The 16,825-nt window shown below is 48.7% G+C and overlaps 2 protein-coding genes across 4 annotated transcripts; one reads left to right on the plus strand and one right to left on the minus strand.

The window, feature by feature from the left end:
• The first annotated feature begins 3,176 nt into the window (after positions 1–3,176).
• On the plus strand, positions 3,177–9,541 carry OVOL2 (ovo like zinc finger 2). The gene is made up of 4 exons (XM_015857122.2): positions 3,177–3,427; positions 3,822–4,009; positions 5,506–5,695; positions 7,720–9,541. The coding sequence occupies exons 1-4, from the start codon at positions 3,328–3,330 to the stop codon at positions 8,028–8,030; spliced, it is 789 nt and encodes a 262-aa protein (XP_015712608.1). The 5' UTR covers positions 3,177–3,327; the 3' UTR covers positions 8,031–9,541.
• A 2,338-nt stretch (positions 9,542–11,879) lies between these two features.
• MGME1 (mitochondrial genome maintenance exonuclease 1) lies at positions 11,880–16,803 on the minus strand. Of its 3 annotated transcripts, XM_015857121.2 has the most exons (6): positions 16,690–16,803; positions 15,048–15,649; positions 13,958–14,180; positions 13,379–13,511; positions 12,230–12,385; positions 11,880–12,117 (listed from the first exon to the last, which is right to left on the minus strand). In XM_015857121.2, exons 2-5 carry the CDS (start codon positions 15,583–15,585, stop codon positions 12,251–12,253), a joined length of 1,029 nt encoding a protein of 342 aa, XP_015712607.1. In that variant the 5' UTR covers positions 15,586–15,649; positions 16,690–16,803; the 3' UTR covers positions 11,880–12,117; positions 12,230–12,250. The 3 variants fall into 3 exon arrangements, with proteins under 3 accessions (XP_015712607.1, XP_015712605.1, XP_015712606.1); XM_015857119.2 differs by having other exon boundaries at positions 11,880–12,385; XM_015857120.2 differs by lacking the exon at positions 16,690–16,803 and adding an exon at positions 16,457–16,542 and having other exon boundaries at positions 11,880–12,385.
• Between the last annotated feature and the right edge of the window lie 22 nt (positions 16,804–16,825).

The following is a 16,825-nucleotide window of genomic DNA, read 5'->3' on the forward strand; positions in this document are numbered from 1 at the left end:
TGGGTGCGTGGCAATGTGGCCCCTTAGCCGTGCTGCCTGGCGGGCAGGCCGTCCCAGTGAGCAGGATGCTGCTGGAGATATCACAGCTGGTGGTGCTGCACCCAGACTGAGCACCATCTGTGCTTTGGGTGACACGCCGCATCCACGTGTTCTCCATCCAGTCCATTTGGCTCAAAATCTAAAGGAATCATCGGAAAACACTGTACATCGCTGGCGTGGAGCTCATCTGCTCAGGTTGGCCATTCTAGGTGGCACGGTGATGGCCAAGCTCAAACCTTCTGTCTGCAGACAGACCTTCCACCAGGACTATGGACCCATTGCCATGCAGGGCTGTGTGCAGGAGGGCTGTGATTGTGACAGCGTCGCGTGGCTGCTGCGCATTGTTTGATCCCATCTCTCCCTTCTCACTCCCAAACGATTTGAGTCAAATGAAGCCCATTTTAGTAGTCAAATATGTAAGGGTGGGTCCCATTGTGCTTTGACCCTACGGGGCGTTTTGTACATTGCATTTGATTTACACCCAAAATGTTAATATGACATACCAGATTTTCTTCCACACCCAGCTAAGGCTGAAAATTAAGCAAAGTCCCACAGAAAGGTTGGTGCCACTCAGTCTCATTAGCATCGCTGTTTGTTAAGCAGTTACAGTGCTCAGGCTGTGCGTGGCGTTTCTCCCACAGCCAATGGAGAAGGATGGTGGTACATCCATGGCTTGTTTTGCTGGGGGAGGCACAGCCCCAAGGTACAGCTTGTGGCACCTCATGCAGCTCCCTACAATGGTGTTTGCGGGGCCATGCTGTGAGCCCAATCCACAGCCTCCTCTGGGTTAAATAACAGCATGAGGGAGGTAGCCCATCACTGCAAGACCTTCTATCCTCCCTGTGCCACCAGTGGTGGGCACACTGCAGCCTTGACCGCTCAATAGGGCTCTGGAGCTGACCGAAATTATAGCTCCTGATTCAGCCGTGTGAGTGAGTGCACGGCTGGTGTGGAGCACCCAATGGGAGCTGAGTATGTGCTCCAGTACCTTAATGAGTGGGGGCCTCAAAGCAGGGTTTGTAAAAGCCTTGAGCACGATGAAGCAGTTCCAGCGAGCTCTTGGTGCAGGAGTGCTGTGATTAATGGCGTTTGTTGCCTCTTTTGGCTTAAAAGACAAGGAGTGGTTAAAATGAAAGAAACCTCAAGTTGAAAGCCTTGCAAAAAATCAATTAAAACCTGTGTAGTTTTATCCTGACCTGGAGCAAAATCTCAGACAGAACAAGGGAAATCACTTAGCCTTACAGAGAAAGACAGGAGGAGCTACTCGTGGTATCACTGAGGTGCCCTGGGGCACGTTGGGTTCCACCTCCCCTGGCACCACAGGTCCTGCAGTGTCTGTGTGCTGAGCTGCCCTGGGTGGCCGGGGGTTGATGGTGGCAATGAGAGCAAAGCCAGGCGTTGTATCTCAAATGCAGCTCCTTGGAGAGGGCTTCTCAGCTCTTCCCTCTGGGCTCTCCCAGCAATGGGTGCTGCAAGGATGATGGTGACGCTCTCCTGCCTCTCTCCTACCAAACCACAGCATCACAGAATCGTTCAGGTTAGAAAAGACCACTGAGATCATCGTGTCTGACTGGCAGCCCATCACCACCACTGACCATGTCCTTCCGTGTGCCATCCTCACATTTCTTGAGCACCTCCAGGGACGGTGACTCCATTACCTCCCTGGGCATCCTCTGCCTGTGTTCGATCACTCTTTCAGAGAACACTTGTTTCCTAATATCCAACCTGAACCTCCTCTGGTGCAACTGAAGGCCAGCACCGATCGTCCTATCACCGTTACCTGGGAGCAGAGGCCAACCCCCACCTCACCACAACCTCCTTTCAGGCAGTTGTAGAGAGCAATAAGGTTTCTCCTGAGCCTCCATCAGACTGAGCAATCCCAGATCCAGCTGGGAGTGTTAGGATGCTCAGCCCTACGCACGATGCCTGGTGGACGGCTCTGCTCCATCCTGATCCCATCAGGAGCTCCAGACCCACATGAGTAGGACAGTCACCAACAGCCCTGCACTGGTGCTCCTCATCCCATAGGGGCCAGGAGGGACATGAGTTGAACACACATCTTCAATTTGGACGTTGCATTTAGAGTCACATCCTTTCCAGAACCTCCATGTTTGGCTCTCAGCAAATCCTTACCCTGGTGGAATCAGCAGCGACTCCCCCCTCCCGCCCCCTGTCCCCCTCCCCATCATCTCTCCCTGTGGCGTTTTGCTTTGGGAGGAACTCGGCAACCTTGAAGGAGTGCGATGCCCGGAGGCCCCTCGTTGCAGGGTATCGCCGCGAGGATGTGCGGGGAGGAAGGAGCGCGCAGTGCCAGGCGCAGGGCAGGGAGCACCCGGAGCTGCTCAAGGACACGCCACGCGCGGGGCTCTGCCGCTCTCGGAGGCTCCTCAGCGCTGTTTTGTGGGTTTTCTTCTGTTTCTTTTGCTTCCTTCCCCCCAACCCGTCCTCTTTTCTTTTGTTTCGTTTCCACTTCGGGAAGAGACGACGAGAGACAATTAAAAAAGAAAAAAAAAAAAAAAAAAAAAAAAAAAAAAGGACGGGGGGGAGGCGGAGAAGTAAAAAGTCGGAGGCCTTGACACGTTTTTCACTTAAAATAAATGAATAAATAAAACAGAACGAAGCTTTCCCATCTTTTGTTGGCGCTTCCTTCTCGCTCCTAGAAGCGATGCCGCTGGTGGAGCTGCCTAATGCCGGGAGCCGCTCAAATGCCCGCTGCCGCCCCGAGGCACCGCTGCCCCGCACGGCCCCGCTCTGCCCCGCGGGCAGCTCCGCACACGGGGCCGGGGGCATCGCCGCTCCGTGCTCCGGGAGGGCAGCGGGCAGCGGCTGCCCCCGACTCCTCGTCAGGCTTTTTTTTTTTCTTTCTTAATTTTCAGACGTTAAATTCTTTTGCAAACATTCATGCCTTAGGAAGGGCTGGAACAAAGCTCAGCTGCTCCAACCGGTCGGACAGGTAAGCAGACTTGTTGACACCGTTATGTTTGCAGCACGCATGCTCCTTCCCAAGTTTCCTGGTGCATTTTTCTATTCCACCTTATGAAACTTTCCCCCCCCCCCCCCCCCCCCCCCCCTTTCCACCCACCCCTCCCCTTCCCCTCCCCGCTCCTCGGCCGGCTCTGCCCCGGTGCGTGCGGTCCCGCTCCCCGCGCACGGCAGCGTTGCGCCCCGCCGGGCTGCGGCCGGCCCGGCCCCGGCTGCGCTCCGTGTGCGCCGCTCCGCTCCGCTCGGCTCCCCGTGTGCCACATTGTGCCACATCGTGCCGCTCCGCTCCTTGCCCCCTCCCTCGCCATGCCCAGAGCCTTCCTGGTGAAGCGGCGCAGCCCGCAGCCCGCCGTACGCAGCTGGGCTGGGCTGCCCGACGACGAACGCGCCGACACCTACATCCCAGGTAAGGATCCGCCGCTCCGCTCCGAGCCCCTCGGGGCCGCGGGACCCCAAATAGCGGAGGAGGGCGGCCCCGATTCACCGCCGGGACATCGCGGGTGGGAAGGGCGCCGGGGGAGGTGGGCGGCGGGGGGGAAGGGAAGGGTCGGGGGTGTCTTCCCGACCCCCCCCGCTACTCTACTCCTCCTCCCCGCCGCCTGCCCTTGCCCGGGGTATAACGGGAAGGCGGCGGAGCTGCGCCCGTTTGAACTTTGGGACCGTTCGTTGTTTGAGTTTCCGATCGCGGAGAGAACCTCCCCCACCCCCCACCCCCTCGACCCGAGGGCCCGCCCGCGGATTCGGCGCCGCCGGCAGCCCCCGGCCCACTCCATTTGTCTCCCCATCCCCAACCGCCGCAGGCGGCCTCGGCTGCGCCCCGGGCTACGAAGACAACTGCAGCCTGGAGAGCGGCGGCAGCGGCGGGACGCGGGACCCCGAGCTCGGAGACCCCCCCACGCCGCAGGCGGCCCCCGCGGAGCTGGGCGCGCCCGGGGGGATGCTGCTGGACCTGGCCGTCAGGCGCCCCGCCGCCAGGTCGAAAATCAAGGTAACGGCCCCGCGCACTTTGCCTCCCCGAGCCCTGCCCCGCCTCGCCGCTCCCGGCTCCGGTTCCGCACGGGTGGGCCCCGCTCCTCGGCACGAGGCCTCCCGCAGAGCCCCGCTCCGGGTGCGGGCACGGGGGGCTGCGCTCTCGGCTTAGCGAGACGCGTCCCGGCCCGGGGCTGCGCGGGGACATTGGTACCTTGGAGCGGACCTGCGGGCAGGGGACGAGGAAGCGCTTATCTCCCCGTTAGCTTCGCTGCTGCACGGCGGGAGCGGTGATGGGCGCGGTGCCGTGGGCACTGCCGGCCGGGCGAGGCCGTGCCTTCAGTACCAAGAGAGGTGGGGGGGGTGCAGGGCATGGGGGGGATGCAGGGTGCGGTGGGGTACGCAGGGTGGTGGGATGCAGGATACGTTGTATGGTCAGTACGGAGGGATGCAGATATAAGACGTGGCGGGATGCAGGATGCAATGGGATGCACCGGGCTGAGCCTGTCCATATAGGAGCACCATGGCCACCCTCGTGCTGGGGCGGATGCATAACCCAGCGGCTGGTTCTCGCCTCGCTAAGCCCCGAGCACCGCTGTGCGGATGGGGCATTAGACATCCCCACAGCCCGTGGTGGGGCTGCAGCAGCTCAGCCATCACGTCGTGCTTTTCCTCCCCTTACACGCAGTCAGGATGAGGGGAAGCCCCACCTGTTGGCAGCACTCCGCTGCCCCTCTTGTTTCACACAACCCCCAAAGCCGTTCGTCTCGCTTTGACTTGAGCCCACCTCTTACAGCGTAACCTGCACCGACAGCAATAGATACAGCCCGGTGAGAAGTTGGACCTCAGTGCTCAGCTCCGCTTCTGCAGCGCTGGGTTTTCTGCAGATGCCACAGAAACTTGCCGGGAGCCCCTGAGTGCCAACAGCGTGTGCGTGCGGTGCTGCCGGCTGGAAGGGCCGGCCGAGCACAATTAAAGTAATGGCCGGGCATTTGCATAGGAACCTTCCTTGTGAGGAATGCTCTTCCTCAGAGCTGAATCATCCGTGTCTCCCTCCCGTCAGGTTGGGTTGCGGAGCTGGCACAACAATTTTAGTAGTAGAATTGCGATTACCCCATAATGACAGCCTCGAATTAATTAACCAGCGAGGGGGGGCTGACAGCAGATGAGGGCCATTGTTGTAGGCTCCGCTGAGTCAGCACAGCCCGGCTTTGTCTCACCGCATCACCTCTGTGGGCAGAAACACCGCTAACCCCGGGCACACGGGTGGGAAATAGCGCTGTTTGCAGGGAGGGAGACGGGGAGGGGGCAGCACGTGGGAGCTGCTCGGAATGGCACAGAATCACAGAATCCTTAAGGTTAGAAGAGACCGCTAAGATCATCAAGCCCAGCCCTCAGCCCATCCTAAGCCATGTCCCTCAGTGCCACAACGAGCCAGCCCTCCCCTCTCGCTTTCGGTTCCGGTTGTTCTTTGCCGTGCCCGTACCCCACTCACCCGGTCTCTCCCGTCCCCAGTTCACCACGGGTACCTGTACCGACGCGGCGGTGCACTCCTGCGAGCTGTGCGGCAAGGGCTTCCGCCTGCAGCGCATGTTGAACCGGCACGTCAAGTGCCACAGCCAGGTGAAGAGGCACCTGTGCACCTTCTGCGGGAAGGGCTTCAACGACACCTTCGATCTGAAGCGCCACGTCCGGACACACACCGGTGAGACGGCGGCGGGATGGGAGCCACGAGCACGGGCTGAGGGTGATCGGGGTGGGAGCCGTGCGGGCGCTGAGCGAAGGCGCTTTGCCCTCTAGAGGAAACGAGCAGCAGTTCTTCCATCGCGTTGCGTCGCCACGGGCTGCTCTGTGGCAATGGGGCACTTGGGGGTCAATTCTGGCATCTGGAGGAGGCAGTGCGGTGTGTGCTGTGCCTCTGTTCTTTTGGGAGACCACGCGATGCGTTTGGTGCCTGCTGAGCACAGCGAGCAACACGGGGCTGGTTTGGGTTGTTGGCTCAGTAGGCAGGAAATCTTCCAGCTGTACGTGCAGGGCAGAGCCAACGCTTCACAAACAGGTGGTGTCTTCTACCCCTGCTCTTTTCTTTGGGCTTCGGAAACTCACCTTGCTTAGAGCAAGGTCTCTGAGCAGGAGCCATAAGCATCTCTGCTGTGGCTGGGGCAGCTGAACTCAACAGTCAGGATTGAACTGAGTTGTGGAGGAAGAAGGATCTGAAACACTACATTCCAGGTCAGGTGTCCCCAAATTTAACTGCAGAAATGACCATTTCTGCTCTCCAGCACGAAGCCAGGCTGAGCACCAGCTCTGCTTTTTCCTCTGGGGTTGCTTCCCTGAATTTTGGTGTTCCAGTGGAAACTGCTTGCAGCCAGATGTCACAGTGGGAAAGCCAAATGTGCTAACCCAGATGCATGGCATGTAGAGTTCAGTGTTAAACAGCAGCTCATACACATGGCAAAATGAAAACCTGAAATGATTCCAAACTAACGGAGAGGAACAGATCCTGACCAGCTGCCTTAGGTGCAGACCTGTGCTGCTGATGCTGGGTGAGCATAAAACTGCACCCAAATTACTCTTCATAAAGGATACGTTATTTGTATGTGAGTTCTGAGGAAGATTTGGAGTTTCTCTCCAACTGCAGCTCAATGTAACTGAAGTCAGTGCAGTCTCACAGCAGTAGGAGTACGGGAATCCACACTTCAGGTTCGATAGCTCTAGTTCTTTGGAATGAACTTGTTCTGGTTCTGATTGGAACTCCCAGTTAGTTTGGATTTCTGGTATAACATATTCCAGTGAGAGGAGCGCAAACTCAGCACAGTGCGATGACTAATTTAAAGCCATCTGTAGCAACACGGCAGCTTTGCTCTTCACTGTTCCTTGCCTGTTGCTCAATGATACACACTTAAGCAAAGCAGGCTTGGGGTAGCACGTTGTATCAGCTTTAAGGTTGGCCTTAATACTGAGCTACACTGTATGAAGAAAAATCACAACCATGTTTGGGTTTTTTAAGTGTCGATAAAGCCCCAGGTGCTCATCTCTGAGCACTGAGGAGCTTTTGTTGTGAAATCAGAGTTGATTGGTGATAAAGTGGATACTCTTCACTGCTTTTTATAATGAAAGTATTCAGGCATTCAAATCACGAGCCACTGCTGTTCTTCCTCCTCCAGAGACTCATTCTTTTTCCATCTCAGCACACTATTTTTGTAGAGCCTGTAATCACAATAATTAATATCTTATGAAAACACTCCTGCTCATTGCAAGTGCTGTGATCTCTGTATGTCCACATTTGGCAGCCATCCACTGAAGAGTGACTAAAAGAGGAAAATAACTTACCAAGACACAAGATTTCATTCATTACAAGCACCACAATGATCACTTAGCTAAAACCAGCAGATCTTCCTAATGGCAGCACTAGGATCTTAAGTCAGGTCTTTAAAGGAGCAGATAACTGTTTCTTCTTTAGGACCACAGCTGCGATGGGCACCAGGAGCTTCAGCTCCCGCTTCAATCTCCTCAAAACATTCACACGTTCCTAAATACATCAAAAACCACTCATAAAGATTTTGGCTTAAAAGTAAAATGGTCTAATTACAGTGTCTTGGGACAGCAGCTACTTAGTGCCAGGTGTTTGCTTGCTATCTAGAAAGAAAGACAGCTTTGCTTTTAGCCCATTTCTTGGCTGTAGTAGATGTAAACTAGAACAATAACGACCCTCTTTTGGTGTTGTAGGAATCCGTCCTTACAAATGCGAGGTCTGCAACAAAGCCTTTACCCAGCGCTGTTCCTTGGAATCCCACCTCAAGAAGATCCACGGGGTGCAGCAGCAATACGCCTACAAACAGAGGCGAGACAAACTGTACGTGTGTGAGGATTGTGGCTACACCGGCCCCACGCAGGAGGACCTGTACCTGCACGTCAGCAGCGTTCACCCCAGCAGTGCTTTCCTGAAAAAAACCTCAAAAAAACTCGCAGCTGTTTTGCAAAACAAACTGAGCCCTGTCCTGCAGAGGAACTCCAAAGAGGATGACAAAGATGAGTAACGCACTGGATTACTACAGTGGTCTACAGGAATGAAGTTTACACGTAGGACTACATAGATATTATTTTTTTAAATAACCTATTTTGAAATAAATCCCTGAAAGAAAAGGGATGCTTTTGTTAATGGGACTCTCTTGATAATGGTAGAACCTCAACTTGAAAGACATATTCCCACAAATCATACAAACATCAGACTTTTATCTGGTCAAAAAATGGAAACCCTAATGCGGAGTATTTACTGACCCTGGCATTCAGGTAACGTGACGGCTGTTTCAGCTCCCCTGCACATCTGAATGGCACTGACAAACCAGCTCACCTTTTCCCAACACATTTCTTAGACAGTAACAGTTACCCCCCACAAAAATTACTTCTGAGGGTGAAAGAGGCCACATAAGAGTGGCTCCTAGTACACTGTTCTTATGTGCAGAATTAATTACGATTGGCTTACAAGCAGTACGTTGTGTTGGTACTTAAGTTTAAACGTGCAAATAACCTTAACTCTGCCCCCGTGCAGTAAATGAACCATCTGCAGAACTGCTATAAAAGATGAGCTGAAACTTTATTTAAAACAAAGCAGACCTTCTTCCCCTCTGAAACTTTCCCTTCCAGGGCAGGGACTTGCATTCTAGGGACTTCAAGCTGTGAAATCATCTCATCCTATTTAGATGTAAGTGTGACCTTGACACTGACTTTTCTGGACTCCTCGTGCTCACCTGGGGATTGTTACCACATCATTTTAACATAAATCAATATTAAGCCAGAAACCCAAAGAAACCATTTTAATGATTGGAAGATACATATTTTCTGTAACTTTGTGTGTGTGTTTTATGGTGTGTGTGTGCATTTGGGTTTTTAAAATTCTTAAACATCAGGTGCCTGTTCATTAGTACAACAAAGCTGTGCAAAGCAGATAAGAGTGTGACTTAGGCTGTTTGTCTCGTGAGATCAGTGCAAAACTGTATGCATAACTCTGCCCCCTAATCACCGTCAGTTTAGATGGCTGCTAGTGAGACTGATGCTATGAGAGAAGAAGGTGGTGCTGCTGCTGAGGGACCAGCACTATGTCTTTGCTTTTAGGACTCCCCTTATATCCAACACTGTAAATCTCTTCAGAAGCTGCTGCAGTCCTTACTGGGCACTCAGGTGTCTAAGTTTGGAAAGACAGAGTGGGGTGGTTATTCCTCAGCAATAATCCAAGTTACACCGTTCCAATCACACGTTATTCATCTGTCTCATAACTTAATGGCCACAGTCTAGACTAATCTAAATGCTAAATAATTAATGGTTTTCATTGGTGATTTTTCCAATATTCATTTTGAGCTCAACATAGAAGTTTACTTTTGGAAGAATATATCACACTCTGTACGCATTGAAACAAACGCTCTGTATGAGCAATCAACTGTAACTCACCTGAAACAGCCCTGGCCAGGACCTTCCTAATCATTACTACTTCAATTGTAAGGTTCTGACTATCTACATAGGAATTCAAATAATAAAATCAAACCTCAAGATACCTCAGTCTTGTACAGACACCTCCTTGGATTCTCACGGGGAAGAGCTTTCAGCAGTTTTAAAGCATTCCTAGTGGTACTGATATTTTATTCAGCACTAATCCATGTGCTTGAGATATTGAAAATGATGATAATAAAGCAATGCTACTATGTAAAGAACAAACTTTACTGCTATGTAACAGGAAAGTTTGCAAAATACTTTTAATAAATAGTAAACTTATTGAAGAAAAAGCATCTGAAGTAATTAGAAGATACCATGAAAAAACTGCTAAGGCTCAGGTGCTAATCTAAGCTCCTCTGAGATGGTGCCATTATAACTGAATAGTGTAATTACGTAGCTCACTTCCTTTAACCCTCACAGTACAGTCCCAGACATGACTTGAGTTCAGCTTTCAGGAAGGAGTGTTGGCAGCGTCTATCTGAGCAAGTGAGTAGAATTCACCTAACCACAAAGGATCCACATGCTTGGCTCTGCTGAAACAGCAGCCCTTGGAGCAGCGGTGTAGGTGGCTGAAACCCTCCCCACCTATTTTAACTGGACAGGGAATTTGTGGTGGCTGTGTGTGTGGGGTGGTGGTAGGTGTTCTTCCTCCTGTAGGACACAATGCTTTAGAATTCCTTCTGTTACCACTGCCAAACTATGCTTTGCCAAAGAACTAGACACGTCAAGGTGGGTCATCCAGTTGATTTCAGACATAGAAAGCATTCACAGCAAAAGAACGAAGTAGCGTGTAACAGTACACAGAAGCAAAATAGCCCTGGATGAAGAGCAAAGTTCCAACTTGACACTATGGTTGCAATAACTGCCCTGAACTGTCCGACAGGTTCTTCTACAGAGCACAGATATTCCCTGTAGCAGACGCCTTGGGCATGTCAATTTAACCGTCTGACAAGCTATTTTAAACTAGTGACAAAGCGGGTATGAGTTTGCATGGGACTGGCAACAGCTTGTTTAGGGACAAAACTGGCAACACCTTTACCTCTTCAGAACAGTTTGAGAACTCATATAGGGATGCCTGAGGCAGCCAGGCTTTCAAAAGTGCTAGACTGATACTGTCTACCTTCCCCTGCCTCTCTGATGTTACAAATTAATCCAAGACTTAAAAATAGCTTTACAAACTGGCACTGCTACTGAAGTTGGCAAACTTTCTCAGAAAGACTTCTGTAACAAACAAAGCAACATAGATGAAGCCAACACATGCCTATGCTGCCTGGGCTCAACTAGGCCTCATTCAGTAGGAAGCAGGATGAAGACGAAAACTTAGACAGCTCAGGGACATCTAATGGCTGTATGACGCACTGATGCAGGCACAACCCCATCCCAATGTTGTTCAACTTTATTTATCCAGCCCTAATCAACACAGAGAGTTCAGACATTATATCGCTTCCTACTTCAGCCTGAAGCATCGTCTCTTGCTTATGCTCACCTTCTTTGCATCCACAGAGCTGTCTAATTGCCCATCTTCAATGACACTGACCTACCCACTTGCTAAAATTCTGTGATGTGGAGATGTACTTGCCAAACAGGTAGAACAGAGTACTCACACAGCTTCGTTACAATTAGTCATCTCTGAACTTAGTTTCTCAGTCTCCATGTTTGTCTCCTTAGAAATCCCATTAAGCTCAGAGTAATCACACCGTCACCACGCCATCGTTTGAATAAGCACGTACCAGCACAACTAGCAACATTTTATTGCGCAAGTTTTCACAGTTCACTACTCTACAAGAGTCGAGTATCAAATCCTACAGACACTTGCATTTCTTCTGCAGCAAGCTTGCCCATTATTTTACTTTTTTTAGGTACGGTTCTGGCTGATTTTTTTGAGGCCTGTAAGTCAGTTGTATTTCTATATGTAATCTACAGTGATATTAAGAAACTCATGCATATCAATCAGAGAAAATAAACAGAATGAGGAAAAGGTTTTTCCAGACACATGAAGCGTTATCACCTGACACTGTGACTTGTTCTATGTCTGGCAACTTGACTTTATGAAATGAGCTTCAAATCAACTCCTCCGTTTCAGAACATTTCTTTTACTGACACTACACAGCCCATTTTGGAACCTGCAGGAGGAGCTACTAGAAGTAGTGAATCTTCCTATCTATCAAAACACCTGATAGAAATTTCTAAGCGTATCAGTTACAATTCTGCTCCTCTGTTCCTAAGCCACTCCTGTTAAACAATCAACTTTTTTGTAGGATTTAAAAGAAGTACTTATGTGAGCTTTGCTTGTAGTTCATTGTGCAGGTTTTGCAGTTGCTGCTGTAAGGAAAAACACAAATAGTAACAGACCTGTTAATAGATATCTTTGAAATGGGCAAGAACTAACTTGACTGAAACCCAGTCGACAATATTCATTTATTTTTCCATTTTCAGAGTCTCAGCTTTTTCTCAAAAACAAAAGGATGCCCGAACTGCTTTTACTTGATTTAGCTGACTGACTGTAGAAACCTTCCTATAACTACAAACTGTACAGACTGGGAGGGAGAGATATAGGGATGATTTAGGTCTTCTCTGTCCAACAGGTCCACTGAAGCCTCCTACAAATGTGCATTCCCCATTCTCATTTTCCTTTTTCTTTTTAAGAGGGAAAAATGACAGAGGTTAGCCCAAGTTACTAATAACAGAATTACTAAATAAAGATTTAAACAAAAGATTTGTGCTTTGGCTCTGTGCTCAGAACACTTGCCTCCGCATAGCTTAGTTTGGGTCAGTTTCTGTCCATGTATTCTTCAAGACGCAAAAGCCACTTATTCCAGTACTGGGAGCAGAGATCTGGATCCATGAAGTGTGGGTGTGCGGGGCAGCCATCCTTATAAGCAACCACAATGAGTCCACAAGTAACCTATAACGAAAAGCAGGAGGCTGTTAGAGATTGAACGTTAATATGCAACTTCAATCAGTAGTTTCAGCAATAGGACATCAATGCAAAATACTAGCTTAGATCTTAATGTCTCAGTATGGCTAGGGTTGGAAGACACCTCTGGGTCTGCCTGCTAAAGCAGGGACACCCTGAGCTGGGTGCTCAGGACCACATCTGAAGGACACCAAGGAAGAGCTTGGGCAGCCCGTGCCAGTGCTCAGTGAAGAAGTGCTTCCTGATATCTTAAATAAGAAACATTATGAGAAATATGTTCTGAAATATTTCATACTCGAAGAACAGCTGTAATATCCAAACCTTAAGGAAGGTGAAGAGAAAGTGGTAGGAATCAGAACAGCAGAGTCCTTGAATTACTTCCTATACTGCACTTTAAGGATCTGTTTTATGCTTTCCCCCTTCAAAGCTTTGCAATTCCTCAGGTCAAGCAGGCCTGACTACAATTACCTTTGGAGTCTTAAGAGCGTCACATGACATGAGCAATGCACTCCCATCCCATTCCCCTGTTTGCACGCTCTTTCACTTTATTTTTTCGTCCTTTTTCTAGTCCTGGCACAAGCTAAAACCACACAGAACAAAGCACTCGGGACTCACCAAATACCAACTCACTGCAGCCTTACCTGACCTGTCATATCATCCCACCCCCTCAAAGAGGCCCCCCCAGACCCACTCAACCCCCACAGTCCCCTTAAAGAGAACCTAAGGCCCCAACAACACAATTGTTCCCACTGAACAGGGCTTACCTTAAAATCAGACAATATACTATGGACATGCAACGGCAGCAGGAAGACTGGAGTAATTATTTTGCAGTAAAGTTGTATGTCAGTTTAGCCTGACCTAAAGACTGGGCTGTTTTGTTACAAATCCTACTAACAGTTCCGTGCTAACGGCAGTAAGTTGGGAGAAATGAAAGTAATGCAGACACTGTTGCTTGTCTTGGCTGGCAGCAGACTTACTGACCTGGAAGTCATAATTGGCATCGTGATTTATGGCTCCAATATATGCTGCAACTTGCAGCGGGTTATCAAAAGTATTCTGCAGAAATGGCTTTGGTTTCTCTGATGTCTTCCAATCAATCACACACAACTGTCCTCTGTGTAAGACAACAAGAGAGGATGTTTCAGCTTAAATTCACTCATAGCAGGAAACAAGGCATAGCACAGCATAAAAAAGGCACATCATTTTCAGCCCATTTCCACCCAAAGTCATGCTGCTCATTACTATTTCCATCCTAAGGAATTCTTCCCCTGGCTGGCAGTTTAGATCTCAAAAAAAAGACTTGCTAATACCTGCTGCAATTGCTGGTAACTGCACTGCTCAAACTCTACTCAAAAACAAGTCCTCTACAGGACATAATAACAGTTCTGTCAGTAGATTCACCTCCGAGTCCCTCCATTTCACCCTTTTTGAAGGCCCTTCTAGCTTCCCCTCTGTAGCTCACCAACACACCTGCTCCATCACAGGATAGTTTCCCACATGCCACATAACATCACACAACACTTGGACATTACTTGGCTTCTTAGAGAACCAGTACCTCACCGATATTTAGCCACGCAGTCTACCAGGCCCAGATACTGAAGATTTTCGTGCTGAACTGCACTTTCCAGAGCTTTAACTTCACTGATATCTTTTAAGACATGTTGCACGCTTGATAAGTAGCCAGAAACAGCAGAATCTTCTCCTCGCTCCTTAGTTGCCATCTCTTCAGGCAGAAAAATAGATTCCAAAGCTGCATGAAAAAATTCTCCTTGGAGGAAAAGATCTAGGAAAGATGCAACATTTTAGAGGCTACACATAATATATGGCAAACATGCATAATAGATATTAAACAACTTAACTCTTAAACCAGACATGGACATAGTTCTGAAGAGTAAGGGCTTATCTCAGAAACATTTCAGAGAAGGATAATTTCAAATAACTATATCAGGTTTGTTGTGTCTGTTCTCCCTAGTAAGCTTATTCAGTCAAGTGCTTAGGAACTCAGAAAGAGCATAAAGAAGGCTACCCACTTTTCCAAGGAATAACTGTTTGCATAAGGAGCACTAAGTTATGTACCAGTCTTTCTGCAAAAGGCATTATTCTCCATGTCACCTCACACTGTCTTCAGTCCTACAGCTTAGGGGTCATTTTTGTATGTGGCTTTATTAAATGAAAACCTCTAAAACCTTTGAACTTCATAGAAGAAGCTGTATATACTGTATGTGCAGTTTCTGATGATCAGCATATACAGCAATATGTGGAGTCTTCCGAACAATCAAGATGATATAATTTCAGAATGCTTCTTTTCACCCACTTACAAAATACCTTTATATCTCCAAGCAGGCTCAATAAATTCAGCTGGAAAATAAATATTTGTAAAGAGAAAGTAACAGAGAAACAGCAGAGAGCAGACAGCATAGAGCAAAGGAGCCTAATTCTATTTTCCCCACTTATTTCTGGATCAGTTTTAATAGTCCCTGAACAAAGATTACACTGACAACATGTGCCCTTGTAATACGCTCTGACCTCTGAATTTGAAACAACTTAATGGATTTTTAATATACAACTTCTAGAACCAAACATTGCAGCTATGCAAAAAACCATCCAGACCATTGCTTCTGCTTCGTCACCACGCTGTGATAAGACTTACTTTTAGTATACTCTGCAAAGCCATCTTTCCCAAGTTCCAGTATCATTTTTTGCTTCCATCTTTCTAGATAAAAGGCCTGCTGCGGAGACATAGTCTGCTGAAGAACACGGGTAACACTGGGCATTTGGTTTTTTTGTAAAGCAATTTTCATGGGGCGGTTTGAATTGCTGCTCACAGACAGAATTCTCTTTGCGGGATTTATTAGAGAAACCCAATTCTTAGGAGTTTTTGTTTCAGCTTTATTTGAAGTTGTATGTTTAAGTGGTTGTCCATATAACAAACTGTCTTCTTCAAAGATTGTCTCTGGTGTTTGAGCGCTGGCTTTGTAAGATGTAACAGAACACACCAAGTTTTTGTATTTTTCTTGGTCAACTTGTTCATAACCGCTCACTTTTTTCTTCTTGCTATGAAGACAAGCGGAGGTAGCCAGACACATATATGGGAACTGCTTTTGATAAAAACGTGGCTGAAAAAGCATTTCCAGTTTCTCCGATTTCCTACCCAGCAGCTGTAGGAGTTTCATTCTGTTGAGAAGCATTTGTGAGCAGCTACAGTTTCCTTCCTTCTATTAGGACTGGTCTGTGGGCTATCATAATTTCCCCCTGTAGAAAAATCAATCTGTTATTTCCAAAGTCATAAAGCACACAACCATCAAACTATTTTTGTCCTTCGCCAAATAAAAATCTGCTACAGTGCCTTCATAAACTTAATGCCATCAGAATTCCTTTAGATTACTAACACAATAACAGACAGAACACATCAACAGGAAACCATCCTGAAAAGAACAAGTACTGGCTGGCAGAACTGGAATCAGCGAACATAAAGATGTTACCAGTAGCAAAAGGAGCAGTAGAGGATGCTCTTATAGCAACAACATCATGAAACTCATTTTGTAACAAACAACCCCAAAATGGGAGGGGAAAACAGCTGCAGCTGTTTAGATCAAAGAATCTTGTAACGAATGGGTGAGACCTTGGACTCCATTCCCATCAATATTGTTCTTCATCTATGAAGGACAAGACCTTCCAGCTGTAGAAGCTTAATCAGGAGTAAGCAGACACACTGTAGTTTTTCTTCACATTTTCACACTGCTTCTGCATGGTTTGGGTAAATAATAACTCATGTAACAAAAAGCTAACATAAAACAACATAAAAACGTAACCTGATGCAAAATTAACCAAAAAGGAAAGGTTAAAGGTGGAAAACTCCATTAGATTTGATCAGAAGTTCAATTTGCCCCCTCAGTCCTTTTTTATGAGTAAATTTAAGTTAGATCATTGCTTTAAATTACTGGGCTTTTAGGATGTGCAATATACAAACACTAGTGCGAATTTACTGGCACTCACGCAGTATTTTATAAACGTATAGTATAAATTTTGACTTCACAGCCTATTTTGTCACTGAATTACCCGTATGGAAACGTTGGTGCACACTATATACCCCATGAGAGCGTTCTCCCGACCCTCACACAGCCCCACAACGCCTCACACAGCCCCACAACGCCTCACACAGCCCCACAACGCCTCACACCGCCCCACAACGCCTCACACCGCCCCACAACGCCTCACAACGCCCCACAACGCCTCACAACGCCCCACGTTCCCGCTCCGTCCCCATCCCCTCACACCCCAACTGCCTCTACCTGCCCGCCTCGCTTCCCGCCGCCACCTGGGCGCATGCGCGACAACAGCCGCCTCAGCAGCCCCGCGCCTCACGGGACTCGTAGTTCCTCCTCACAGTCAGCGCCGCGGTCCTTTCCAACCTCGCGGGGGACGCTC

The sequence above is a fragment of the Coturnix japonica genome, chromosome 3 (assembly GCF_001577835.2).
Source record: "Coturnix japonica isolate 7356 chromosome 3, Coturnix japonica 2.1, whole genome shotgun sequence".
Lineage (NCBI taxonomy): Eukaryota > Metazoa > Chordata > Aves > Galliformes > Phasianidae > Coturnix > Coturnix japonica.